Source organism: Macaca fascicularis, chromosome 8, assembly GCF_037993035.2.
Source record: "Macaca fascicularis isolate 582-1 chromosome 8, T2T-MFA8v1.1".
NCBI lineage: Eukaryota > Metazoa > Chordata > Mammalia > Primates > Cercopithecidae > Macaca > Macaca fascicularis.
In genome coordinates, this window is record NC_088382.1 from 57557083 (window position 1) to 57584822 (window position 27740).

Sequence of the window (27740 nt, forward strand, 5' to 3'; positions counted from 1 at the left end):
TGGGTGACAGAACAAGACTCCGTCTCAAAAAAAAAAAAAAACCTGATTAATAAATGATGAAATCTGAACCTAACAAACTGTTAAAAATTTTTCTTGGCTATAAAAACAAATTTTTTAGAAGTGTTCTCAAAAGTGACTTTATTCTTCCTCCCTCACTCCACTACCTACTTCCCACATGACCAAGGGACACAGTATAACCAAGTTAGCTCTGAATTATTTGACTGTGTGGGCCAGGCTTACTCAAGGGAACTTGCTGGTTTAAAAAAAAAAAAAAAAAAAAAAAACTTCTAGGAGCGCCCTGATCACTGAGGGGAGACAGCTGTGATTCGGCACTGATTCACAGCTCTGGTTTTAGAATCCATATATCTTGGTTAATACATTGGTTCTTAAATTTGCTGGTTGATTGGTACTAATCCCATCCTTAGTTATCAACAAGGATAAATCTACTTCCGAAAGTTGTTAGGAGAATTTAATGAGATCACATTCATAGAAGTACCTTGTGCAGTGTAAACCAGCATGTAAGAAGTTGCTTTTCCCTTCTTCCTCAGACTTTTTCTTTCTACTTAACTGAAAAAGTAGAAATCTAGCCAGCACTGACCCAAGACTTTGTTGTCTTGTTTTTACAAACAAAATGGGTAGAAGAAAGAAATCAGAAGTAATTTAGAAACATGATACAGTTTGAAAGTGCTCCATGTTTTTCCCAAGGAAGAATATAAATCATCCAGTTGGACATTGCTAGGCATTGTCAATAACCCAATAATGGGAAAGAATGGATAATGAAGCCATTGGGATTTGTACAGAGAGATTTAGTTTAAAACAGGGATAAAAGAAACCAAATGGGCCGTATGCGGTGGCTTATGCCTATAATCCCAGCGCTTTGAGAGGCCGAGGCAGGTGAATCACCTGAGGTCAGAGATTCAAGACCAGCCTGGCCAACGTGGTGAAACCCCGTCTCTACTGAAAATACTAAAACTTAGCCGGGCGTGGTGGCAGGCACCTGTAATCACAGCTACTTGGGAGGGTGAGGCAGGAGAATCGCTAGAACTCTGGAGGCAAAGGTTGCAGTGAGCCAAGATCGCACCATTGCACTCCAACCTGGGCAACAAGAGCAAAACTCTGTCTCAAAAAAAGAAACAAAACAAAACAAAACAAATGGAAGATCAGCTGATATGACAGCATAAAAACATACCACTTATCCCTCCAGGTTAGTAATTTAACTAGTTACCTTATAGCACAGTAAGTCTAGAATTCAGTAAATGGGCAGGGTTTTGTTTTATTCTTTTTTTAATCATTTCTTCTCTTAAAAATATTTCCCCCACCCTACCCCTCACTGTCCTTCCTGCCACAGAAATCATAATCATCTACCAGTAGGAGGTCAGTGATTTTATTTTCTTTATTTTTTTGAGACAGAGTCTCACTCTGTTGCCCAGGCTAGAGTGCAGTGGTGGAGGCCAGTGGTTTTAAGACTTTCGGTTTTTGTTTTTCTTTTTTTTTTTTTTTTTTTTTTTTTTTTTTTTGATCTCTGCTCACTGCAACCTCCACCTCCCGGGTTCAAGCGATTTTCCTGCCTCAGCCTCCCGAATATCTGGGACTACAGGTGCACACCACCACACTCAGCTTATTTTTGTATTTTTATTAGAAACGGGGTTTCACCATGTTGGCCCGTATGGTCTTGATCTCTTGACCTCGTGATCCGCCCACTTCAGCCTCCCAAAGTGCTGGGATAACAGGTGTGAGCCACTGCACCTGGCCCTGTTTTTCTTTAATATAAATATGTTTAGGCACGATGGCTCATACCTGTAATCCCAGCACTTTGGGAGGCCAAGGCAAGAGGATCACTTGGGCACAGGAGTTCAAGGCCAGCCTAGGTAACATCTCGAGACCTGTCTATATACAAGGAAAGGGAGGGAGGGAAGGAAGGGAGGAGGAGAGAGAAGGGAAGGGGAAGGAGCAGCTTATAAAACAAATTATGTGAAGTTGTTTGTTCTGGAAGGTGGATGAGTTGGGCCACCATGGCTCCCCACCCAGCTCCTTAGGAGTCCAGCAGCATAGTCTGAAAGCATCTGTTGTGGATTAATTGCTCATAAAAACATTTCGCATATTCCATAGTTGTTGTTCTTTCTTCCTCTCAGGTTAATAGCTTGCGGCAGTAGTTGCTATCATGGGGACACTGGGTAGCAGTATGATTCAGAAGCAGAATAGAAATGTTCCTGTATTAATCTCAAATTAAAAATCCAAATACTTACTTTAAATATGCTATTATTAGCTGAATTCTCAAAATTGGAAAACCTTACAGATTTGAATTTTGGAAAAAACACTTAAATCTTTATAATTTACCAAGAAAATCTCTCTGTTAATATGGGATGCTGAAAGTGGAAAGAAAAGAAAGCTTGAGTTTCACTAGAGTCACTCTATTTTTTTCATTTTACCTTCAAACTAGGTAATAAATTAGATCATGGTATTTATTTTTTAGATAAGACCCCGAAGTTCACTGACATTAAGTAATTTGGATCCCTGTATGTGAGATGAGTCTCAAGACAGGTCCACCAAATTCCAAAGTCTGATTTTCGGTACTACAGCTGACATTTAATTACTTCCAGTTTTAGGATAATTCATTTCTATAAATTTCTCGTTTGTTTTATAGTTATAACCCCTGGCCCTCAAAACAAAAATCTGATTATTTCTTGTCAGTGATGTTGATATTAATTTAGATTCTTGGTATTTTCCACTGTTTTTGTTAAACAACAGCAATAAACTATACTAGGATTGTCTTGAGTAACCAGGAAGAGTATTAAATCCATAGTAAATAATTACACTGCCTGCTTTTGGTTTAGTTAGTGTTCTTTTTTTTTTTCCGTTTACTTAGATACTTATTAACAAAACTAATCAGGTGTTAAAAAAGGTTAGTGCAAAAGTAATTGCGGTTTTTACCATTACTTTTAATATCATTACTTTTAGTTTTCATTACTGTTAAATGAAAGCAAGATAATTTACTTCTCTTTCTCAAGACACCAACAACAGGGTGGGTTGTGATGAAGCCGTTGAACGTGGACCATACATTTGTAAAAGGCCTCAGATTAGGGCTTTCAGTATGATCTGTAAATGCAATAGTAATATAGCCACTGCTTTTGTTGGTTGTTGCTGTTCACATAACTAACATAAATTATAACAATTTAATAATCTCTCTTTTACCTTTTACTCACTGGATATTTACCCCAGTAAGTAATCTTTCACATCTTTCTCCATGAATGTAGACATATCTGTAAACAAAATATATGGTTTGCCTTTTTCACTTAATTTCACCAGGATGTCCCTCTCCTGATAGATATTCAGGTTGTTTCTGGTTTTTAACACTTCAAAGCAGTGCTGCAACACACTTCCTTGTGTATCTCTGTCTGTATCTCCTTTATTTATTGAGATTATATTTTAACCTTCTTTACTGTGAGATATAACAAGCATATGAACAATGGCATAATTGTAGATTGTAACAAATAATAAGTGAATAAATAAAGCTCACTCACGAACCCACCACTGTAATTCAATAAACATGGCGGGTATCCAAAAGCCACCTGCTGCCCCCACCCCGATCCTAAAGATCTTCACACTTCTGAAATTTCTTCCATGTGGTTCTTTGCAGTTATACTGCTTTTTATACATCTTTAAAAAATATATTTAGGCTGGGCACGGTGTCTCACGCCTGTAATTCCAGCACTTCAGGAGGCCAAGACAGGAGGATCACTTGAGGCCAGGAGTTCGAGACCAGCCTGGGCATCATAGGCCTTATCTCTACAAAAAATAAAAATCTACTCTAGGGAAAACAGAAGAACCCTCCTGATTCTCTGCTATGTACCCACAAACATTTTTTTAAAAAGAATTCATTCTAAACAAATAAAAAAATAAAAAACTGGCCGAGTTTGATGGTGCACACTTGTAGTCCTAGCTACTTGGGAGGCTGAGGTGGGAGAATCACTGGGTGACAGATTGAGACCTGGCTATCAAAAAAAAAAAAAGGCGTGTATGTGTGCGCATATAGGTTTACCTGTTTTTGAACTTTATGGAAACAGCATCATGCTTGCACATTCTTTGTGTTTTGCTTTTTTTGCTCACTAGAGATGCCGCGGCCCCAGATGCACACAAAAGGACCCTGGTGTGGGGGCCCCTTACAGAGGAGGACTGGAGACACATAGTGTTAAACCAATAAACCTTGTAAGATTCATCTGTCTATTGCAGGTAGCTCCGGTTTATTCATTTTCACTCCATTTTATGCATTTACCACAATCTCTTTCTTCATGCAGTTGTTCTAGGCATTTCTGGTCACTGCTGGCAGGGGCAGGAGTCCCTGCTGTGTATCCCCTAGGCCACAGGTGTGCACATCATGGGGGTGGGGTGTTCCTAACCTTCAATGGATAATGCTAAACTGTCTTCCAGAAGCGGAGTTCAGCCTCCATTCCTATTAGCATAGTAGAGCTCCTGCTGCTCTGCTGTCTTTCCATTATTTGGTACACTTAGGTGTCCTCGTTATCTTTTTTCCCGACTGCTTTTTTTTCAGCCTGGTGGGTCTGTAGTGGAATTCACTGTGGTTTAAATTCCAGCTCCTGATTACTGCTGAGACTGAGAGCCTTTTGCTGTGTATTGCTGTTTGTGTTTCCACTTTGATGAAGTGCTGTTCAAGTCTTTTGTTTATTTTTCTTTTGGGGTTTTGAGCTTTATATATTTTGAGTAGTAGTCCTTCATTGGTTGTATATAATTATGTGTTATAAGTGGCTTGTCTTTTTATCAGTAGAAGAACCGATTTTTGGAGGGGGAGCAGATAGCATTCCCAAAGTGGGACTGCCTGGCCAGAGTATGTAACTGGACTTGTTTTCATGACCCACAGGCAGGGCCCCAGGAAGCATTAAGTGTTTTTGAAATGGCTTCTGGACCCATAGCTCTCCCAGGTTGGTTGGGTTACTTTTAACCAGAACACTCCCAGCAGAGGCTATGGGTCTGTGTCTCCTTCAGGTAAAATGAGATTAACTTGAGCACCAAGGGAAACGGGAGTGTAAAAGTCAAGAGCTACCGTTTATCATAGGCCAGTTAGGCCTGTTTTGTGTGATCTTCAAAATAAGTCTCAGAAGCAGATATTATTTTACCCACTTCACAGATGAGGAGCTTGAAGCTCATCAGGAATAAAGATTTTACCCTGTGCCATACAACTGGAAAGTAGGAAAGTGGGGTTAAAGCTCACTTTCACATGGCTCCCAAGCAAATTCTGCATCCATTCTGGCAGCTTGAAGCATAGCGTAGCTTCATGGTACTGGGCACCTTGCTGGGGAGGCATCGGTGGAACAGAGTCCACACCAGATGTCTGACTGTGACACAAGCCACAGCCCCTTCCCCTCCGCAACTCTCTGTGACTGGGGGTGGCATGGGAGCTCTGATGAACCACACTCCAATGCCGGCCGTGGCACAGTGCAGGCTGCTTACTGATTCGGTTGAAGCCTGGTTGCTCCATAAAGGATATTTTGTTGTTTTCCTCTTCATTATTTGGCACGTCAGTGTAAATTATTTTAATAGGACTCACAGTTTCAGTCTTTGAAGCATTATGAGGGGAAGCTACATGATGTGTGAATTCAAGATAATAGGATGAATTGTAAGGAGACAAGGATTTTTGTTAAGTATCAGAGCACACTTGTAATATTTGGTTAAAAAAAAAACTTATGTGTCTATAAGAGATATGGGTTGACAGATTTTGTGTGGAAGTGTGGGTTTTTCCACCTCCACGCTGGTGAGCACGTGGATCATGTGAGGCTTTTGGAATAATAAGTACCACCAGGACAGAAGAGAGAACTGTTTGCAGAGTTGCAGATAGCAACATGTTTCAGGAGCTCTTCATTTCCTGTGAAGTTGAGTGTGTGTGTGTGTGTGTGTGTGTGTGTGTGTGTGTGTGTGTGTGTGTGTAATTTCCTGATGAAGTAGAACAGAAGTGTGTAAAGAACATTTTTTTTAACAAAGTTTCTAAATTATACTACTTGATAATTTCATGTCCCCAATCTTGAGTCAAGAGTTGATTAGGAAGATTTTTTCTTTATATATATTATTAGTTTTATATTACACATATATATTTTATATATATATTATTTTTAATGCCCTGTCTTTAACAAAAGACATTTTTAAATATAACTAGCAGGCTGGGCACGGTGGCTCACGCCTGGAATCCCAGCACTTTGGGAGGCTGAGATGGGCACATCACTTGAGGCCAAAAGTTCAAGACCAGCCTTGCCAACATGGAGAAACTCCATCTCTACTAAAAATACAAAAATTAGCCAGGCATGGTGGCACATGCCTGTAGTTGCAGCTACTTTGGACGCTGAGGCAGGACAATCACTTGAACCCAGAAGGCAGAGGTTGCAGTGAGCCAAGATCGCACCATTGCACTCCAGCCTGGGTGACAAGACGAGTTTCCGTCTCAAAAAATAAAAAAACTAGCAGATGTCCTGTAAAATGTGAGACATTCCAGAGTTACAAAGTTATCTTATATAATTATATAAATTTAAGCAGAGATTCAAAGGAATCATGCAAAGGGCTTAATTTCAGATGGGTGTTTTAATTTCCTTCTTTCAGTTTCTCCAGCTAGCTACGATCTGAAAAATATCTTGCTGGCCGGGTGCAGTGGCTCATGCCTGTAATCCCAGCACTTCTGGAGGCCGAGGAGAGTAGATTGCTTGAGGTCAGGAGTTTGAATCCATCCTGAGCGACATGGCAAAACCCCATCTCTGCTAAAAATACAAAAGTTAGCCCTGTGTGGTAGTGCACTCCTGTAATCCCAGCTACTAGGAGCCCGAGACACAAGAATCACTTAAACCTGGGAGGCGGAGGTTGCGGTGAGCCAAGATTGTGCCACTGCACTGCAGCCTGGGCAAGAGAGCAAGACTGCATCTCAAAAAAAAAAAAGAAAAGAAAAGAAAAAGAAAATTATCTTTCTGAAATTCAGTGAACTTGCTTTGGAAATGTTTCGTTAAGTTCCCACATCTATACGGTATTCATAGGATATTCTTAGCAGAGATAAATCTCTGGAGTCAGAATGCCTGATCAGATTCCCTTCCTGGCTGTCCCACCATGGTGATTGAAGGGCTGCTCCAGGGCACACCAGAAGTATTACTGGAATACTGTTTTATGGTGTGCATTTTACTGTTCCACAATATCTTATGTCATAGAAGAGGGTTTAAGTATGAAATTCACATGGCCACAGTTTTATACAGATGTGGAAACCCAAGGAAGTATTTTTCTTTGTATTCTAAGCCATGTTCTCCTGTGCTGCCACAAACCCTGGGCTCAGCACAGGTACTGACTCTGTCCTCTGAGGAGCCACAGTGCAGGGCTGTCTTGCCTGGTGCTCAAGACCCGCTCCTGTGGCTTAGCGGGGCCGACAGGCACACCGGGGATTACATGGAACTAGTATTCCACTAGCTTGACTTAGGAAAAGGAAGTGCAGCCACTCCAAAAGTAGAGTGCTGAAGCCACTGGGTTCGCTCCCAGCCCTGTGCTGCTCCTGGACTCTGTGTCAGCTTTCCAGTGAAGATAACAGGACTACTCTTATTGCAGAAGTGTCCTCAGCTTTTCATTTCCTGGAAACTTTGAGATTAGTTTGAGTGGGGCTTTGAGGAAAGAGAAGAAAGATAATGCTTGTAGCAAAATCATTAAGCAGAGTTGAAGGAAGTATAGCAATGGATGTATTTCAGGTTAGGTTTAGTGGTCTCCTGATTAGAGGCCCCTGTCTTAAATTAATAACACTTTTTAAATAACAGCTTAACTGAGACATAATTTACATACCCTAAAATTTACCCTTTTTAAAGTGTACGAATCATTGGTTTTTATTTTACTCACAAAGTTGTGCAACCAGCACCCTAATTCTGGCACATTTTCATCACCTCAGACAGAAACCTAGTACCTTCAGCAGGAGCTCTGCGCTTCCCCTCCCCTGGCAGCCACTCCTCTACTTTCCATCCCTGTGGATTTGCCTGTTCTGGACGTTTCCTGTCAGTGGAACCATACAGATGTGACCTTTGGTGTCTGGTGTCTTTCACTTTAGCAGAATGTTTTTAAGGTCCATCCATGATGTAACATGTATCAGAATTTCCTTTTTTTTTTTTTTTTGAGACCGAGTTTCTCGCTTGTTGCCCAGGCTGGAGTGCAATGGTGCCATCTCGGCTCACTGCGACCTCTACCTCCTGGGTTCAAGCGATTTTCCTGCCTCAGCCTCCAGAGTACCTGGGATTACAGGTATACGCCACCATGTCCAGCTAATTCGAACTCCTGACCTCTGGTGACCCACCTGCCTCATCCTCCCAAAGCGCTGGGATTATAGGTGTGAGCCACCACACCAGGCCAGAATTTCATTCTTTTTCTGGTTGAATATTTCATGACATAGATACATCAAATTTATCCATTCAACAGTTGATGGACATTTGGGTTGTTTCTACTTTCTGGGTATCTTGAATAATCCTGCTGCGAACATTCATATGTAAGTTTCTGTGTGGATGTAAGTTCCAGTTCTCTTGGATAGACAGCAAGGAGATGAATGGCTGGATTGCTGCCACACAGTTTTCCAGAGCGATGGCCTCATTTTACCATCCCACCAGCCTAATGGTACATTTTAATCACTGCAAATGTAATCTTGTTAGAGTTTCAAGGTTTCCATGGCTCCTGCCAGTTTGTTCATGATCTCTTGAGCTATTTGTTACTGTCTACCTAGCAGAACAAACCTTGTTGGAGGAAATCCATTTCAGTATCGAGGCAAAAGTTTAATTCACTCAGGGTTGTTTTTTGTGTATATAAGGGTGACATAAAAGGAGATAAGCTGTCTTCTGGAAGGCATTATTTTTACTTCTTAATTATATACCTAAACTGTATCTCCAACTAGCCTAGAGTTTAATATTAAATGAATGAAATGAACAAGAGAATTTAGGTTAAAGAAATTTATCAGAAGCCATGGGTTTCTTACAGAAGAAATCAGGGCTCATGAAAAGTTCTCAGACTGAAGCATTGAGGGACACTTGTGATATGTGACAGGTGCCAGCATTGCTGAAATGCCATGTGTCCTCACTGTGCAGTACTGGCTGGTGGGATTGAAGAGTCTTGCCGGCCCTGCTAGCTAGCATGTCAGATTCATGGCCTCATGCCATGCCAGTGTTATGCGCCTCCCACGAACCAGACTCATCTAGGCACTGAGATTCCACAGAGAACAGACACACAGAGCCTGCCCTCAGGAGGTTCACATTCTCGTGAGGACACAAAACAGGCAGCACTAACTAAACCAGAGGATCTCGGTGGTGACCAGCCCCAGAACAGAGGGTGAGGTGGGGCAGAGGCACCTCGGAGTGGCATCAGGGGTGACCTTTCTGCCTCTTCTCACCTATGCCCTTGTACAAAACCCAACAGTGATTGTTACAGGAATTGCCTCTTCAAGACTGCTCGGCCTTTGCTGTTCTCTTTGGCACCGATGTGACATTCATGTAGTGGGAGCCACAGCAGTGCCAAGAGCCCTTCTCAGAGGTGGACCTCCAGGGTGGGAGTGTGGGAGGCTGGCCCTAGCCCCGAGAGCCACATGAAGAGTTCCTTTCTGGTCCAGAGAGACTTCCTCAGAGTCTCCACAGGTCTTTCTCAATACTGCAGGTTGGCCTGCTCCTGAAACTACTATTTTTATGTTGAGTGTGGAACCACAGGAAAGAATGGAGTTATAGGAAGTGTTACATTGTTTATAAATAACCCACATGCATTGACCTAATTTTACAATGAATGGGAAGTTACCTTTGCAACTCAAAATAGGACTCCTATCTAAGGTTATTGGACACTATTAATAATGATTCATCAGCAAATAGGAAATTGTTTCTTAGACTGCATTGAGATTATATCTTAAAATACAGCCTACCAGATATGTTTGAAGTCTGTTTTCTCTGGCATGTAGAGACCCTGCTGTGTCGGGGAAGATGTGTAGTGTGTGGCCAGCATTGGGCAGGAAAGGGAGATAGTCAGAGAGGGGAGACAATATAAAGAACAGGACCATGTAACAGACAAGCAGGGAGGAAAGAAACAAATAAAAATGAATGAGGGCTGGCCAGTCATGATGGCTCACACCTATAATCCTAGCACTTTGGGAGGCCAAGGCAGAAGGATCACTTGAGGCCAAACATTTGAGACCAGTCTGGGAAACATAGTGATGAAACCCCATCTGTACGAAAAATTTAAAAAATTAGCTAGGAATAGTGGTGCACACCTGTAGTCCCAGCTACTTGGGAGGCTAAGGCTAGAGGATTGCTTGAGCCCAGGAGGTCACACCACTGCACTCCAGCCTGGGTAACAGAGCAAGACTCTATCTCCAAAAAATATATGTATTTGGTTGGGGGGGGAAGTGTGTGTAATATAAAAAAGTAATGAGGGCCCAAAGAGGTTTTTTTTAAAAAATATGTTACTCAGTGTTTACCTTATTAGAAATTAAAACTGAAAAAGATTTAACACATTAATTTACCTAAAAGCGTCTATAATCAACCCATTACATGATGACCTAAATAACATTTTTTATGAAAAATATTTCCTAAAACACAAAAACAAATATTTAGCGATGAGAGTCGCATTGCCCTGTATTTTGCAGGTCTCTTCACTGGTTGAACAGGAGATGATGGATTATCATCTGTGCTCCGCCTTCAATCTGTTGTAATATCACACATCATGGGCCTCTAGAAAATACCACTGTACACTCATGAGAGAATGGAAGTGAGAAAGAAAAATAAAGGCTTGGCAGAAAACAGTTTTGGCCTTGTAGGCTGCCTGAAAGGCTCTCGGAACCTCCAGCAACCCCCAGACCCCACTTTAAGAATGACTGGTCTAAAGTATTCCACTATCCAAATGAACTCTCTTGGAGAGGTATGAGTTCTACAACAGTGACAGGTACAGAGAAATTAGCAGCAACATGACAAATTTTAAGAACATTTTATACCCAAAATACTTGCTTGGTTAGAAAAAAAAAATGATTCCAAGCTCTGTGAGGATGAGTGCATCATGGGCCAGGTGCTTCCTTGTTGTCTTTCCATTTTCTGTTGTCCACAGCACCATTGTGGCTTAAATCTCCTAGAGCAAATTCCACTCTATCCACACCCAAAAGAAAGTGGTTCAGGCAGTTTTAAATTGCCCTGTGAAGATTTGAGAGTTAGCTGGATGAGACAGTATCAGATGGAAAAAATAACCCCTGAAATAACTTAGAGAATAGGTAAGCAAATTGATAATATCAGCTAATGTTCTGGTGTGCAAACAAGATTTTCCATGTTTACTCTCTTCCGGTGGACTGAAGTATGGAAATCTTGGTTGCCTTTACTTTGAATGGTTGGTTTTTCAAATGACATTTGTCATCTACCAGTCAAGATAATAATACCAGCTATAATGAGGCCAGAGGAAGTAGATCATTTGCCACACCAAAATATCCATAAAATGTGTGTAGAAATATGGAAATTTAGCATTGTTTCAATGGCAGTGAGGCGAGAACTCTGCTTCCTTCCTCTGTTGTGTATTTCTTAGAATTCTCTTGGGCATGGTGCCACTCCCACTCTCTTCTTGGTCTGCAGACGATTTCCATTGCCCCAGGACTTGCCCCATCCTCATTTCTGAGCTCATGGGTGATGCTGGGGCTGCCTTTTTAGGAATTCAGGAAATGGAGGTACCCAGTTAAAGTTATCTGCATCTGTGTAGCTTACTCATTTCCATGCACCTTTCTTGTCGCACGGTGGGAAATCTTGGCTCTAGTTTACTCAGGAGAAACATCTGTCCTTTGACATCACTTCCAACTCTTAAACTGAATTTGTAAATTTTTTCTGAAGATGGTCTCAAGTTAGTTCTCTTCCTTTGTGGTTTGTTTTCTACTTAGATTTTGACAGCCTCCAAAATATGTTACCAAAAACAGAATTCAGGCAAGAAAATTGATTTTTTTTTCATTCTAAGAAATAAGTTAACTTTGCTTCATGTAAATATCTCCATCGGTTTATTCCTAATCCTTTATAATGTTTAGAGTATTTTTTTCTCTCTCAAGGATCTGGTAATTACTAAAACAAATTTGAAACTGTTTTTAAAATTAAAGTTAGTGGCTCTGTCTTTGTAAATTTTTCATTACAAATAGATTGGAAATATTCAGGTGCAATTCTGTTTTGCACCAGAGAGCACTTTGTAACACAGAAAGTCTTCAGTCAGCCAAACTCACCTGTCAAGTGCAGAAGGCACTTATCGCAGATGGCTGACTGTTTCTAGCGCCCCATGCTGCCATGCTCGCATAGAAAGGTGTCTGCTTCACCACCCACACCTAGCACTGGAGACTTTGGAATCGTCTTTCCTCCTCAAACAGAGGCACATGTCAGCGAGGGACAGCAGCAGCACTAGGAATTAGAGAATCACAGAATCCTACAAGGGAGGAAGATGAAGCTGAGAGAGATTTGGAATTTCCACTGTAGAAGGTGGACAGTATCCTCTCTGTCCAAGTCTGTGGCCAGCATTCTTCTGAGCAAATGCACATCACCCGCAGTGTCATGGGGTTGGAGTGTGCAGGCTCAGCCCTGGAGGAAGTGAGTTGGCAGGACCCCCTTCTGCGTGCTGGTCATCTCCAGTACAGCCCAGTCTCAGCCTCTCCATGGGGCCCTCATGAGATGTAAGTGATGTGGTGCCCCCATCCTTACTCTGTCTCTCTTGAGGGGTGTCTCCAAGGGCTTTTTTATAAGTGAGAACATGTTCTTAGAAAGTGCCTCTTACACTTCAGTGACTAGTCACATGTCGGGGTGGCCTTGCTTTAAAGAATGTGGAAGACTCAAAAACAGTCTTAGGGTTGGCCTCAGTGAACCATGATTGCGCCACTCCAGCCTGGATTACAGAGCAAGAGACCCTGTTAAAAAAGAAAAAAAAAAAAACACTTAGTATTTATTTTTATGTTAAATATAATTTTCATTATGGTAAAATAACGTACTATAAAATTTATAATTTCAACCATTTTAAGTATAACTTGGTAGATATAATTTTAACATGTGTATAGATCTTGGTATCTTTCCACTTAAAAAGTACACTGGTTACTATAATAAAAACATAGCGCTGAAAGTCTTTCAGGTTCCTGAGCGTGACTTTAGGAAAGCTCTTATTGGGTCCCTCCAGGCCTCCTACCTCCCTCCTCCCGCCTCCAGGAGCAGCTGCGTGTTCTACAGCCTGTGCATGCAGGTGGGTCTGCCGCAGCCCCCAAGTGAGTGCACAGAGGAGGCTCCCAGGCTGTCCCTGTTCCCTGCCTGTGCCATGCTGTCACCTTCCTTTGCATGTTCTGCACCACGCCACAGCCCTCTTCTTGCTGCTCTTCAAATACAGCTGATTTTTAGAGGTCAGATGAACTGTGACTGAGTGTGATGGGAAACATGGCTCTCCCTTCAGTGACGGGTAGCTGAGTTGACCTCCACCCATGCTCTCTGGGTGTCTTGTGGGAGCTGCTGGGAGAGCTGCTGACTGCTGCAGAGCCTGCCAAACTGGGGACCTGGTGGGTAGGACAGCTGGCCCTGCTTCTCTCCTTGTCTGCTCCACAAACTTTTGTTGTCACAGATTAATGACCAAAATTTGTCTACAGACTCATTTTATCCAATCTATAAATTAAGGTATACCCCAAGAAATTTATTCCAACATGATGATGTTATCAAATCATAAGCATAATGAATTAATCTGTATGTCCCCTTTTTCTCTAATTAAACATTTACTTTACATTTTAAACTTTTTAAATAAAAATGTTTATTAATTTTTTAAAAGACAGACTTAATGGTAGCCACTCCCCTGTCAGACTGTTTGTTTCTTAAACATATTTTTAAAGGATCACTTTTTTAAAAGAATGTTTCCTGTGTAACCAAATGAATAGTAAAGAATGAATTGCAGTGGGAGGAACAATACACTTTTTAACTGTGCTAAAAGTGAGTTTCTACACCACGTCTATGCCCAGCAGAAGTGGGAGTCATTTGAATGTGCTAGCTGGCCCCAGACAACTCTGCTTCACAAGGCAACAGTGGCCATCCAAACCATTATCTATTTTAAAAATAGTTTTTAAAAACAGTAGAGAAGCTGATTTTTTATGAGACTAAGCATTTTATTTAACCATAGCCATTCTTCAGCTAAGCGTCGTGCATTAAATATAAATGTATAATGTGTCTAAACTTTTTTAATTAGCTGGTACCATCCTCTAAATAAAAGCCATTAAATTCAAATAGAACTTTCCTATGGCTGTGTGCTTCTCGAACAGCATTTCTCAAAGAGAATTCCAAGGGAACACTAGTTTCTCAGGACATTGTTAGTGATGACACCAAAAAGGGTTTCGTGGTTATAAATGGGAGAAGCTTTAGTTTAAAACAGTATGCCACAGGTGCCTTTTACACGGGGCTCTCCAGGCCCTCCGCCATGTCCAGTCCCACTGTAGCGTGTGAGGGTCCTGCCAGCCACAGATGCACCACACGGCAATAGGCAGGGAGTTCTGTTCTCATGGGTTACACTTCACAGAACACTTTTTGGGAAACTCCAAAATTTTAGGAAAATTGATAAGCACTCTGTCACTATCTGGAAAGGGTTGTTTATTTTTCTATACTGTATAAAGACCTCTTTTTACACTCATCTTTTATCATCCTCCTAATTTTACTCGGTTTCTTCACAGAGTAACACTAGGATTAAAATCCTGTCTTAAACTGGGCAGATTTTTGAGCAAAAAACAGCATAAAAGTTTATGGCTTTAGCAATGACAATACTGGTAACTATAGTAATATCAAGTGGCTAATGTGTTGGATACTCACTCTGAGTATAGAAACCCTAGTAGGTGCTGCACATATGTTCTTTACTTCCTTTACTCCTTGCAATAATGCCAGCAGCAACCCCCAGTTTCCCAGAAGGGCTGATGTAAGAGTCAAGCATTTTCTTAAGGTCTCACAGTGTATGAAAGGCAGAGCTTAAGCAAGATGAGTTTCTTGACTCCAGGGGCCCTGCTGTTTCCCACCTCTGTTAACAAGGGGCTCAGGTAAAGGTTAGAGCCAGGTCTCGGAAGTGCAGTCAGATCTAAGGTGAGAACCATATAACTGAAATCATAACAGTGTTGTCCTTTTGTGTCCTTCTATATATTTTACTTCAGATAACTTTTCTTTTTTGTGTGTGTGACGGAATTTGGCTCTTGTTGCCCAGCTGTAGTGCAATGACGTGATCTCGGCTCACTGCAACCTCCGCCTACCAGGTTCAAGAGATTCTCCTGCCTCAGCCTCCCGAGTAGCTGGGTTTACAGGCATCTGCCACCATGCCTGGCTAATTTTTGTATTTTTAGTAGAGACAGGGTTTCACCATGTTGGCCAGGCTGGTCCCGAACTGCTGACCTCAGGTGATCCATCCGCCTCAGCCTCCCAAAGTGCTGGGATTATAGGCATGAGGCACCACACCCAGCTCAGATAACTTTTCTTACATGTAATACATATCTGTTTGGGAAAAATATACAAAATGCCCAATCCAAAGGAAGAAAGTAAATATCACCTTCAAACTCTACTCAGATAACCACTAAAAACATTCTTATAGGCTTCAGTCTTTTCCTTTGGCTTAATATGTATATAGATGCATGCATAGATACACATACATACACACACACACACACACACACAGTGAGTGAGAGAGTTAATTTGTTGCCTACTTTTTTCTTAGCAGGGTGTCACAAACGTGTTTCCATGTCCATAAATTTTTTTTTTGTAACCATTTCAGTGACTGTATAATATTTCACTGTGTGGATGGATCCTAATTTAGTGAGCAAATTCCTGTTGTGCAATTGATTTCCCACAGTGTCTGTCCATCTGTCTGTGTGTCTTCTTTCTTCCCCATCTGAATCGCCTCACATCTCGAATTGTAGTTCCATGGCCTTAGGCATTAGAGGCTGTTAAGCATTCTACCAGCTCACTGGCCTAGTACTCAGTAAGGGAGTCTGATGATGAATACCTTTAACTTTCCTTGTTCCAGGATAGCGGGGATTTTTAGTTTGATTGACACCCTATGGCCCCCAGCGATACCTCTGAAAACACCTGGCCGCGACCAGCCCTGTGAAGAGGTAAGCCCGGCACTGGAAAAACTTCCCCAGTTGCGGACTACTCCATGCCAGGTGCCAAGCCAGGCATCATCACTGCCACCCACATGGTCTGTGTCCCCCACTCCAGTAGCAACAAGGAGCCCCTGTGCAGCCAATTCCTTTGTGGTGACACATGAATATGAGCCAGGACTGGGATTCAGGTCCTGGAGACCAAGCTCTGGCTGCCTTCCCTACTGTGCTGCACAACATTTTCTTGAAGTTAACTTATGATGAATGCGTAAACCACAACTCTCATATACTGTTGGAACAATTGGGGTCTCAGCCTCATACTAAAGCAAACATATAGAATTTTTCCCACGAACTTCTAGTGACTCATAGAACCAACACTCAGTTACCAATTGGAGCAAGAACTCAATACAATCCATAGACATTCGTACAACGTCCTGGGTAGCCAGGAACTTCCATTGCCCTGCTTGTCTATGATAGTGTCTCAGAAGAAGCAAAATGGATGAAAAGTGTTCCCTCCTCCCTCTTGAGCCTTTTCCAGCAGGTTAACCAGCTGCTGCTTTGGGCCAGAGCTCCCAAAACAACTGAGGCTGTCTTCCTTAGGTTGTGGCTGACTTCTTAGTAGTGCTAAGTCTGTGACCCTGTACTGTGCCAAACAGCATAGTAGTTGTCAAAACACACGGTGGCTCACGCCTGTAATCCTAGCATTTGGGAGGCTGAGGTGGGCGGATCACCTGAGGTCGAGAGTTCGAGACCAGCCTGACCAACATGGAGAAACCCCATCTCTACTAAAAATACAAAATTAGCTGGGCATTGTGGCGCATGGCTGCAATCCCAGCTACCCAGGAGGCTGAGGCAGGAGAATCACTTGAACCCAGGAGGCGGAGGTTGCAGTGAGCCGAGATGGCGCCATTGCAATCCAGCCAACAAGAGCAAAACTCTGTCTCAAAAAACAAAAAAAAAGCCATTTCTAGATTACTTAAGGGGAAGTAATTTCTAGATGATATTTTCAGTATAACCTGAAAGATTTCTAAAATGAAATCTTGAATTAATAGGTTCATAAGAAGTTCTTATACTTGGTCCCAGAAGTAAACAATGCAGTCCATTCCTTGTATAGCATTCCAGAGAGAGGATGCATCTGTAAGCGAGTATGTATATATTAAAGAGGAGATTTTAATCATGTGCTTGAGTCTTTTAACAATATATTCACCTTCTGCTTTTGCCTCATGTAAACAGATAAAAACTCATCTGCCTCCTCCAGCCTTATGTTACATCCTCACAGCTCATCCAAATCTGGGACAAATTGATATAATTGACGGAGACCCCATTTATAAGCTTTACCAGCCTCCAGTTACCCGCTGCTTAAGAGACATTATCCAGGTAATGTTTTTGTTTCTAACAAGTTATTTAGGTATTAGCTGTGTCTGTGTGCTTTGTGTAATGCTGCCAACCTTTTCTAATTCCTTTCCAGATGAATGATCTTGGTACCCGTTGCAGTTTCTATGCCAGGGTGATTTACCAAAGACCACAGGTAATAATCTGTCTCAATCTCTCAGTCTCTCTCTCTCTCTCTATCTCTCAGCCCCTCTCTCTTTCTCTCTCTCTCACACACACACATGCACACACACACACACACACACGGTGTTAGAGGTTTGTGAAAGGGCAGTCTCCTTTGGAAATTAATAGATTGCCAAAACAGAAAAGCGTTTTTAAAGTCCAGTTAAGTATGCCCCATATACTGAAGTGGCAGTAAATCCATTCCTTTTACAGGTGCGGACTATCAGCCAGTGTGCTAAGCACTGGGGTGTAAGACACCCAAGTACAACCCTGTCCCCAAAGCTTCTCAGCCCAGTAATTTTCATTCTTTCCTGACACTTAGGCAGGTTGAAGAAAGGAAAGAGATGCAGAAACCTCATTTATGTGGTGGAAATGGTAATCTCAGGATTGAGCTCAGCTACTTCTGGGAACTTTTAGAGCCTTTGAAACTGAAAGCCCTCCCATCCCACCTCCATGGTCCCTATGAGGCCTCAGCCTATTCTAGGGAGCAGCGGCCTAGAGGAGCTTGCTATCAATCAGCTAGGAGTAGAGGAGGGAAGGAGACCTGCTTGCCAGTTTGAATGCATTCACTACATTCTGCAAGAAACCTCTGCTGGCCCTTACCTTATGGAGGAATATCCATGTAGATCTGATCATCCAAGAGGGATTGAGAACATCCTATTTGTTAAACTCTTATCTACTCATAGGCAGTGTGCACTGGGTGCATCTGCCATGGTGCAGGAGAGAGTGAGTGCCCCACACATTGCCTCCTTGAGGGTGTGTATGAGTGGAGCAAACCAGGCCCCAGATGCCTGCACTCACCTGGGCTGTCAGTGGATCACCAGCTACCAGCCAGGCCAGAATACCCAGGAATTGCCCAGCAAGGAGTCTCAAGGGAGGGCAGGAGGCTGGCACCTCAGCCAGCAACCTCGGCCAGGTGCCCCAGTGCACCTTGAGTCAGGGGACAGTGGTGTGGGTGGCACCAGGGGCTGTCTTCTAATCATACTATGCCTGGTTATCAAGATCTGACACTCACACCCCTCACTTTTCTTTTTGCTGATGAAATATGCTAAAGCACACCCAGACACCTTGTGCCATTTCCCCTTACATGCTTGTTATGAATCTCTACAAAGCATTCATGCTTGCATACAACCCAATTCAGCTGCCTGGTTTTGGAGCCTTTCTCTTCCGCTTAAGTTATTCAGAGTTATTTTCTGTTGTGCATTTATTTTGAACAAAGTCTTTGCATTTCTCTGATCATTCTTAGTGGAAGAACAAGAGAGTGACTAAAAGAATATGTTTCTTAACTTCTAGTCAAGTTCTTGATGAGTTGCATATATACGAGTATCATTAAATCATTGTTATCACAAGCATGTTAAATCAGCTCCTCTTCCATCTGCATCAGGAGTAGTGGGCAGACTGTTTCTGTAAAGAGCCAGATAGTCAATATTTTAGGCTTCTTGGGTTGTATGGTTTTCATAGCAACTACTCAGCTCCACCTTGCAGTGCAAAAGCAGCCATGTTGTCGTTCACAAATGAATGAGCAGGGCTGTGTTTCAGAAACCTTTATTTACAGACACCAAAATTTGAATTTAACTTAATTTTTACTTGTCACAAAATATTCTTATGGTTTTTTTAACCATTTAAAAATGTAAGAACCTTGAATAAATATAAAAACCACGCTTAGCTTACAGGCCACACATAAGCAGGGGGCAGGCTGGATTAGCCCACAGGCCTTGGTTTGCTCACGTTCTTCAGGTGCTGAGCATGGCTGGAGGACACAGGAACTGTGACGCAGGAAAAAAAAACAACCCTTGTGTCTCCTGGCATCCTGTAGGTTGTACTGAATGTGCAGTGTGGTGTGTGTCAGGGAGAGGAGACAGGGAGGGCCATCTACTGACAGCCACCGAGTAGGGTGCAAGCTTGTTACCTAAGGATGCCATAGGTGCTGTGCAAGAACACAGCGCTGGTACATATGATCATCATATGAAAGAACTTTAAGGCTTTATCTCAATTTAATTTTTACATTTCAGATGTAAGGAGTGTGCTTTAGGTGATATGCTAGTAACTGTCAATTGCCTTTCCTTTCCTTCTCTGCAGAAAGTGTGTGTGTGTTTCTGCAGCTTAACCTGTGGATTATCTAGTGCTTGCCAACGCATAGAGTGTTGCCCACAGAAAGGAAATCAGAGGGCTGAGTTGTGAATATAAATGAACCACATTTAGCTCTTTATTTTTTATTATCAATACTTCACCTTTAATTTCTGTGAGAGATTTGTCAGATTTTCCAACCATTCTCGTGTATATATCATTTTAGCAGCAATAGTGTCACTGTTCTTAATTCCAAGTGGAGGAGACCAAGGCTAGGCCTGGTATCTGCTATCTCTGATACACACAACCAAACCCAGGTGGAGCCTGGCATGGGTTTCCTAACTCTTACTCAGCCCAGTGTCCCATGGTGCTTCCTGACTCCACAGTCCTTCAGTTACCTGGAGCCCTGGGGGTGGAGCAGGGACGCAACACATCCCTACCCCCAACCACATGCTGGCTGAGCTTGTGCAGGTGCTTCACCACATTGTCTCATGTCCTTGTCTGTCAAATGGGTGTGACATTCTCTCACCATATTGGATTGTTCTAGGATGAATTTAGGAGTTTTAAAATACCCTTTTTCGTTTGTTTTCTCTTCATCTGTTCCTCTTTTCATCATTTGACAGCTGATCAGTGCCTCTCATGAAGAAGTAGAGAATGACTGACATGAGTCCCTCAGTGGTACTCCCTGTGAGCACCCCAGTGTCCGGCTCAGCAGATAGGAGGATAGGGCTCCCAGCAAGGATGAGGCAGGGCATGTACTATGTCTCATACTTTCCAAGCCTGAGGAGACCTAAGACTGCCTTCACGTTCCTCTGCTCACCTTGAGAAGGGTCAGTGTGTGGGGGGGATGCCCTTGACATCTGGCACATTCCTGCTCTTCTGGGTCATGGGCCAGGCGGTGGCTCTCTGTGAAGGTGCCATTCACCCACAGGGAGAATGCTGTCCTCATAGCAGCCACGTGGCAGTTGCAGCTCACACTCCTGCCCATGGCCCTCTGGCTGAGACTGAGGTTGAAAGTAAAGAAAGCAGATGTCAAAATGCTTGCACCAAAACCAGTTGGAGGGGAACTCTGGGGCAGAGAAAGACCAAGAGTGAAGCAGGTCATCCAGCTTGCCTTGTGAAAGAGTCCTCCCTCAGGGAAGTAGAGAAGATATGTTAATCACCTCCTATCCAAAAAACAGCCTTCCACCAGTGCAAGTGCAGCTTTCAGTGAGCATGACTTCCAGTGGGCATGTGTGCCTAGGAATCAGTGGTCCTGTAGCCACAAAACAGTCAAAGACCTGGAACCCAATGGAACAGGTTCTATGATCCACTGAAATTCTGTCTCCTGTAGTCTGCTTTTGTAAAAGAATCACCAGAAACCAGCTGTCTCAAGAAGGAATTGAAATAAGCTGAGTCCTGGGGCCAGTCCGTAGTGAAGCCAGTGGCCTGCATCCTTGGCAGTGAGAGTTGACTTTCAGAATGGCACCATGAGTCACTGCTGGAACTCGAGCCATAAAAACAGACCTAGACTAGGTGTGGTGGCTCACACCTGTCATCCTAGCACTTTGAGAGGCTGAGGCTAGAGGATCTCTTGAGGCTAGGAGTTCCAGACCAGCCTGGGCAACAAAGCACAACCCCATCTCTACAAAAAAATAAAAAATTAGCCAGGCATGGTGCTGCATACCTATCATCTCAGCTACTTGGGAGGCTGATGTGGGAGGATCCTGTGAGCCCAGGAGGTTGCTGCAGTGAGCTGTGATTGTACCACTGCACTCCAGCCTGGGTGACAGAGTAAGACCTTGTCTCAAAAAAAAAAAAAAAAAACAGATTCAGTTGTATTTATATTACACTAAAGACTAAGTCATGAAGGTGAAAAAGATAGTTTTCATATTTAACTTTTATTTTGTAATAATTATAGTTTCACAGTAGATTGCAAAGAAATATACCGGGGGGTCTGGTGCACCCCTCCACCCCCATGTTAATATCCCACACCCACAGTAACCACAGTAAAAACCAAAACCAGCTGGGCGCAGTGGCTCATGCCTGTAATCCCAGCACTTTGGGAGGCCAAGGCAGGCGGATCACAAGGTCAGGAGATCAAAACCATCCTGGCTAATGGTCCTGGCTAATTTTTAGTGGAAACCCTGTCTCCACTAAAAATACAAAAAAAGTAGCTGGGCAAGCGCCTGTAGTCCCAGCTACTTGGGAGGCTGAGGCAGGAGAATGGCGTGAACCTGGGAGGCAGAGCTTGCAGTGAGCCAAGATCACGCCACTGCACTCCAGTCTGGGCAACAGAGTGAGACTCCGTCTCAACAACAACAACAAAAAAAAAAACAACAAGAAACTGACACAGGCACAATCCATGGAGCACATTCAGGTTTCAACATCCTTGTGTGCACTCTGTGTGTTTGTGTGTGTGTGTGCGCTTCTGTGCAGTTTTGTCACATGTACAGCCTTGCATCACCATCACTGCAGTCAGAATCCTCTGCTGTGCCATCACCACCGATTCCCGTGTTGCCCTTTATAGCCACGTCGATCGTTTTTTCATCCCTACCCCTGGCAACCACTCACGTGTTCTCTGTCATTATAATTATGTTGTTTTATGGTTGTTACATAACTAGAACCATGCAATATATATCTGTATTAGTTTCCTAGGATTATCATATAAAGTTCCAAAAACTAGATAGCTTAAAACAATAGAAATGTATTCTCTCACACTTCTGGAGGCCAGAGGTCTGAAATCAAGGTGTTAGCAGTGGCCAGGCAAAATGGCTCACACCTGTAATCTCAGCACTTTGGGAGGCTGAGGCAGGAGGATCACTTGAGGCCAGGAGCCCGAGACCACCTTGGCCAACATAGTGAGGCTCCATCTCTATTTAAATTGTTTTTTAGGCCCGGTGCTGTGGCTCACACCTGTAATACCAGCACTTTGGGAGGCTGAGGCAGGTAGATCATCTGAGGTCAGGAATTGGAGATCAGCCTATCCAACATGGTGAAACCCCATCTCTACTAAAACTACAAAAAATTAGCTGGGTATGGTGGTGCATGCCTGTAGTCCCAGCTACTTGGGAGGCTGAGGCAGGAGAGGCAGAGGCTGAAGTGAGCCAAGATCGCTCCATTGCACTCCAGCCTGGGTGACAGAGTGAGACTCTGTCTAAAAACAAAACAAAAAAAAAATCATTAAAGAAATACAAGGTGTTGGCCGGGCGCGGTGGCTCACGCCTGTGATCCCAGCACTTTGGGAGGCCGAGGCGAGCGGATCACAAGGTCAGGACATCGAGACCATGGTGAAACCCCGTCTCTACTAAAAATACAAAAAAATTAGCCAGGCGCGGTGGCGGGCACCTGTAGTCCCAGCTACTCAGCAGGCTGAGGCAGGAGAATGGCATGAACCCGGGAGGCGGAGCTTGCAGTGAGCCGAGATCGCGCCACTGCACTCCAGCCTGGATGACAGCGCGAGACTCCGTCTCAAAAAACAAAAAAAAAAAAGAAATACAAGGTGTTGGCTAACAGCATTATCTAGAGATTCATCCAAAGGACAAATAATGTTGAACATCTTTTCATGTTTTTACTTGCCATCCATATGTCCTCTTTGGTAAAATGCCTGTTCACATCTTTTGCCCATTGTCTAATTGGATTGCTTGTTTGTTGGTTTATTGTTGAGTCTTTAAAGTTATTTCTATTTTCTAAATACAAAACCTTTGTCAGATACAGGATTTGCAAATATTTTCTCAGGATTTCTAAATTGTATTTTCACCCTTTTAATGATTTTTTAACATAGTTTTTAATTTTGATACAGTCAGATTTACCAAATTTTTTTCTTACAGATCACAGTTTTGTTGTCAAGTCTAAGAGAAATCAAGTCTCTTTGCCTATCATCAGTCCCAAAGTTATTCTTTTGTGTTCTTTTCTAGAAAATTTAATTTTACACTTTACCTTCCAAGTCCATGATGCATTTGGAGTTGGGTTTTGTATAAGGTGCATGGCTTAGGTCAAGGTTAATTTTTTCACCTTTGGATACCCATTCATTCCAGCACCATTTGTTGATAGATCATCCTTCCTCCATTAACTTGCTGTTGCACCTTTGTCAAAAATTAATTGGGCATATTTGTGTGGGAGAGATCTACTTTTTCCTGATAAATTTGCACTGGTAATATTTTTGCCTAATTACTAGCATTATAGGTGTCTATATCATCTATGCTTAAATACTTTTCCTGGGATGGGCGTGGTGGCTTATGCCTGTAATCCCAGCACTTTGGGAGGCCGAGGCAGGTGGATCAGCTGAGGTCAGGAGTTTGAGACCAGCCTGGCCACTATGATGAAACCCCGTCTCTACAAAAATACAAAAATTAGCTGGGCATGATGGCAGGTGCCTGTAATCCCAGCTGCCCAGGAAGCTGAGGCTGGAGAATCACTTGAACCCAGGAGGAGAAGGTTGCAGTGAGCTGAGATTGTGCGACTACACTCCAGCCTGGGCGACAGAGTGAGACTCCGTCTCAAAAAAAAAAAAAAAAAAAAAAAAACTTTTCCTGATTACATAGGGCTATAAAAATTTTTATTAGAGTTTTTTCTTTTAGAGCAGTTTTAGGTTCCCAACAAAATTGAGAGGAAGGTACAGAGATTTTTCCATACACTTTCTACTCCCACACATGCACAGCCTCCCCATTATCAACATCCCTACCAGGGCGGCACATTGCTTACAACTAATCAGCCTGTACTGACACATCATACTCACCCAGAGTCCACAGTTTACATAAGGGTTCACTCTTGGTGGTGTAATTTTATGGGCTTGCACAAATATGTAATGACATGTATCTACCATCATAGTATCATATGGAGCTAAACACCTGTGCTCCACCTGTTTATTCCCCCTCTCCACAAATCCCTGGCAAACATTCTTATTTTTACTGTCTCCATAGTTTTGCCTTTTCGGAATGTTGTATACAGTTGGAATCTTACAATCTGTAGCCTTTCAGATGGACTTCTTTCACTTAATAATATGAATTTAAGTTTCCATGACTTTTCATGGCTAGATAGCCCATTTCCTTTTGAGCACTGAATAATGTTCCATGTCTGGATGTACCACATAGTTCAGTTTAGTTATTCATTCACCTACTGAAGGACTTCTTGGTTGCTTCCGGATTTTGGCATTATGAATAAGAAGACTTTTTATTTTTTATTTATTTATTTATTTATTTATTTTTGAGACAGAGTCTAACTCTGTTACCCAGGTTGGAATGCAATGGCATAATCTTGGCTCACTGCAACCTCTGCCTCCCGGGTTCAAGAGATTTTCTTACCTCAGCCTCTCGAGTAGCTGGGATTACAGGCATCTGCCACTACGCCCAGCTAATTTTTATTTGTTTTTTGAGACGGAGTCTCTCTGTGTCGCCCAGGCTGGAGTGCAGTGGCGCGACCTTGGCTCACTGCAACCTCCACCTCCCAGGTTCAAGCAATTCTCGTCTCCACCTCCCAAGTAGCTGGAATTACAGGCACGCATCACCATGCCGGCTAATTTTTGTATTTTTAGTAGAGACAGGGTTTCACAGTGTTGGCCAGGCTGGTTTCAAACTCCTGACCTCAGGTGATTCACCCACCTCTGCCTCCTAAAGTGCTGGCATTACAGGTGTAAGCCACGGCGCCCAGCCTAATTTTTGTATTTTTTAGTGGAGATGGGGTTTTACCATGTTGGCCAGGCTGGTCTCGAACTCCTGACCTCAAGTGATCTGCCCGCCTCTGTCTCCCAAAGTGCTGGGATTACAGGCCTGAGCCACTGTGCCCGGACAGAGAAGAAATCTATTTTTTATAAACTTTTAGCAATGTAGTGGTAGAACTGCTTTAATTAGTTACTGATGTCTTTTTCCAGATGATTTTATTGTTACTGACTTTGTTCATAACTCCAATAGTAGAGATAATTTTGTAGTTAATTTCAAAGGAGATTAGAACATTTTGGTTCATTAATAGATTGAAAGAGAGACCACTGGCCAAATCCAGAGTATTTACAAAAGCATCTAAAATTTTTGGACATTGTCAGAACTTCCAACCTCAGATAATCTTACAGAAATCTTTGCCCTTCCTGAAATATTCACCAATTTTTTTTTTTTTTTTTTTTTTTTTTTGGAGATGCTCTGTCACTTAGGCTGGAGTGCAGTGGTATGATCTTCGCACACTGCAACCTCCGCCTACTGGGTTCAAGCAATTCTCATGCCTCAGCCTCCAGAGGATCTGGGATTACAGGCGTGCACCATCAGGCCTAGCTAATTTTTATATTTTTAGTAGAGATGGGGTTTCACCACATTGGCCAGGCTGCTCTTGAACTCCTGACCTCAAGTGATGCACCCGCCTTGGCCTCCCAGAGTGCTGGGATTACCACGCCTGGCCAGAGAAGAAATCTATTTTTAATAAAATTTTAGCAGTGTAGTGGTAGTACTGCTTTATTTTTTTAGATATAAAACATTTATTAAAAGATAATAAAATAACAAATGAACAGATCTTTTGAAAAAAGCCATTCATGTAAAAATGGACAATCTACAAAGATGAAAGCATGATAAAATGCATACAGTTGTAAAACAAAGTTCCAAGTTTTCAATGGCAATAAAATATAAATAATGTACTTATTATTCCAAGCTTCTTTGAAAAAGCACAACGTAGCTAGGTTAGAAATATTGCTAAAACTTACTTTCAGGTACATTAGTTGGGTATCATGTATCCCAATTATAGAAGTGAATACATGCTTGTGAAAATCTATTAAAAACATGAAAGTGAGAAAGATAGTATGACATAGATAACTCCATCACCCAAAGATAAGCACTGCTAAAATACACATATAAATTCTCGTTTGTTTGTAAGGGTCCTCTCTGCCTCATTTTTCAAAGAACACTATTCCTCATTTCTTTTTAAAAAACAGGTATGCCATCATATTTTTCTACCCACCCATCCTTCTTCCATGTAGCAACATTCTCATATAATGAAAATCCAAGATATTTTTACCAAAAGTTTAAGGTGAGATGGGAAACTGTTGTGTGTTTCTTTCTTCTTCGATAAAAATGTGATGCCTGCCGGGCGCGGTGGCTCACACCTGCAATCCCAGCACTTTGGGAGGCCGAGGCAGGTAGATGACGAGGTCAGGAGATTGAGAACATCCTGGTCAACATGGTGAAACCCCTTCTCCACCAAACATACAAAAATTAGCGGGGCGTGGTGGTGAGTTCCTGTATTCCCAGCCACTCAGGAGGCTGAGGCGCAGGAGAACTGCCCGAATCAGAGTCTGACGTTGCAGTGAGCCGAGATCGCGCCACTGCACTCCAACCTGGCGACAGAGTGAGACTCCGTCTCAAAAAAAAAGGAAAGAAAAGAAAAGAAAAACAGATAGTAGTGCCTTAGGTGTTTTGTGTTTTTGTTTTTTTTGAGACGGAGTGCCACTCTGTTGCCCAGGCCGTCTCAGCTCACTACAACCTCCACCTCCTGGGTCCACGCCATTCTCCTGCCTCAGCCTCCCGAGCAGCTGGGACTACAGGTGCCCGCCACCACCCCCTGCCAATTTTTTGTATTTTTAGCAGAGACTGGGTTCCACCACATCAGCCAGGATAGTCAGGATCTCCTGACCTCGCAATCCACCCGCCTCGACCTCCCAAATTGCTGGGACTGCACGTGTGAACCGCACCTGGCCGCCTTAGGTGATTTTTAAAAATAACCTGACTCTTGACTATTTTTCAAATGTAATGGAAATTCAGAGTTGTCCAAAATAACCAACAGAGGTGTAGAATAACATGCTGTTTTGCTTTATAAGTAAGTCTACTCACTTAGGATATTTCATGAGAAAACGTTTTCTGTATTGCCATCTATTTTTAGATAAAAACTTTTTTGAAATACTCTATTAAAAGGTTACAGAAAAGAATAATCAGCTTTGCGATCTGATTGCAACAAGAGAATGTACTATTATATATACAATAACTAGAAAAATAAACTTTCATGGTATGTTTTTTAAATGCTTAATTCAAACTAATACTATACTGGTAGGATTATCAATAAGAACTCTTAAATAAGG

At 42.5% G+C, this 27740-nt stretch overlaps 1 protein-coding gene across 44 annotated transcripts in view; it reads left to right on the plus strand.

Moving 5' to 3' along the window:
* SPIDR (scaffold protein involved in DNA repair) overlaps positions 1-27740 on the plus strand; it is a 484346-nt gene that overhangs the window by 426558 nt on the left and 30048 nt on the right. For 41 of the 44 annotated variants that reach the window (XR_012416419.1, XM_065519183.2, XM_065519184.2 and 38 more), the window contains 3 exons: positions 16015-16102; positions 17324-17467; positions 17559-17618. Coding sequence is in view for 40 of the 44 variants with exons in the window: in XM_065519183.2 (XP_065375255.1) it covers positions 16015-16102; positions 17324-17467; positions 17559-17618 (292 nt within the window). In the remaining 4 variants the exon portion in view is untranslated. The remainder of the gene's footprint in view (positions 1-16014; positions 16103-17323; positions 17468-17558; positions 17619-27740) is intronic. The other 3 variants (XR_012416420.1, XR_012416421.1, XR_012416422.1) reach the window with 1 other exon arrangement.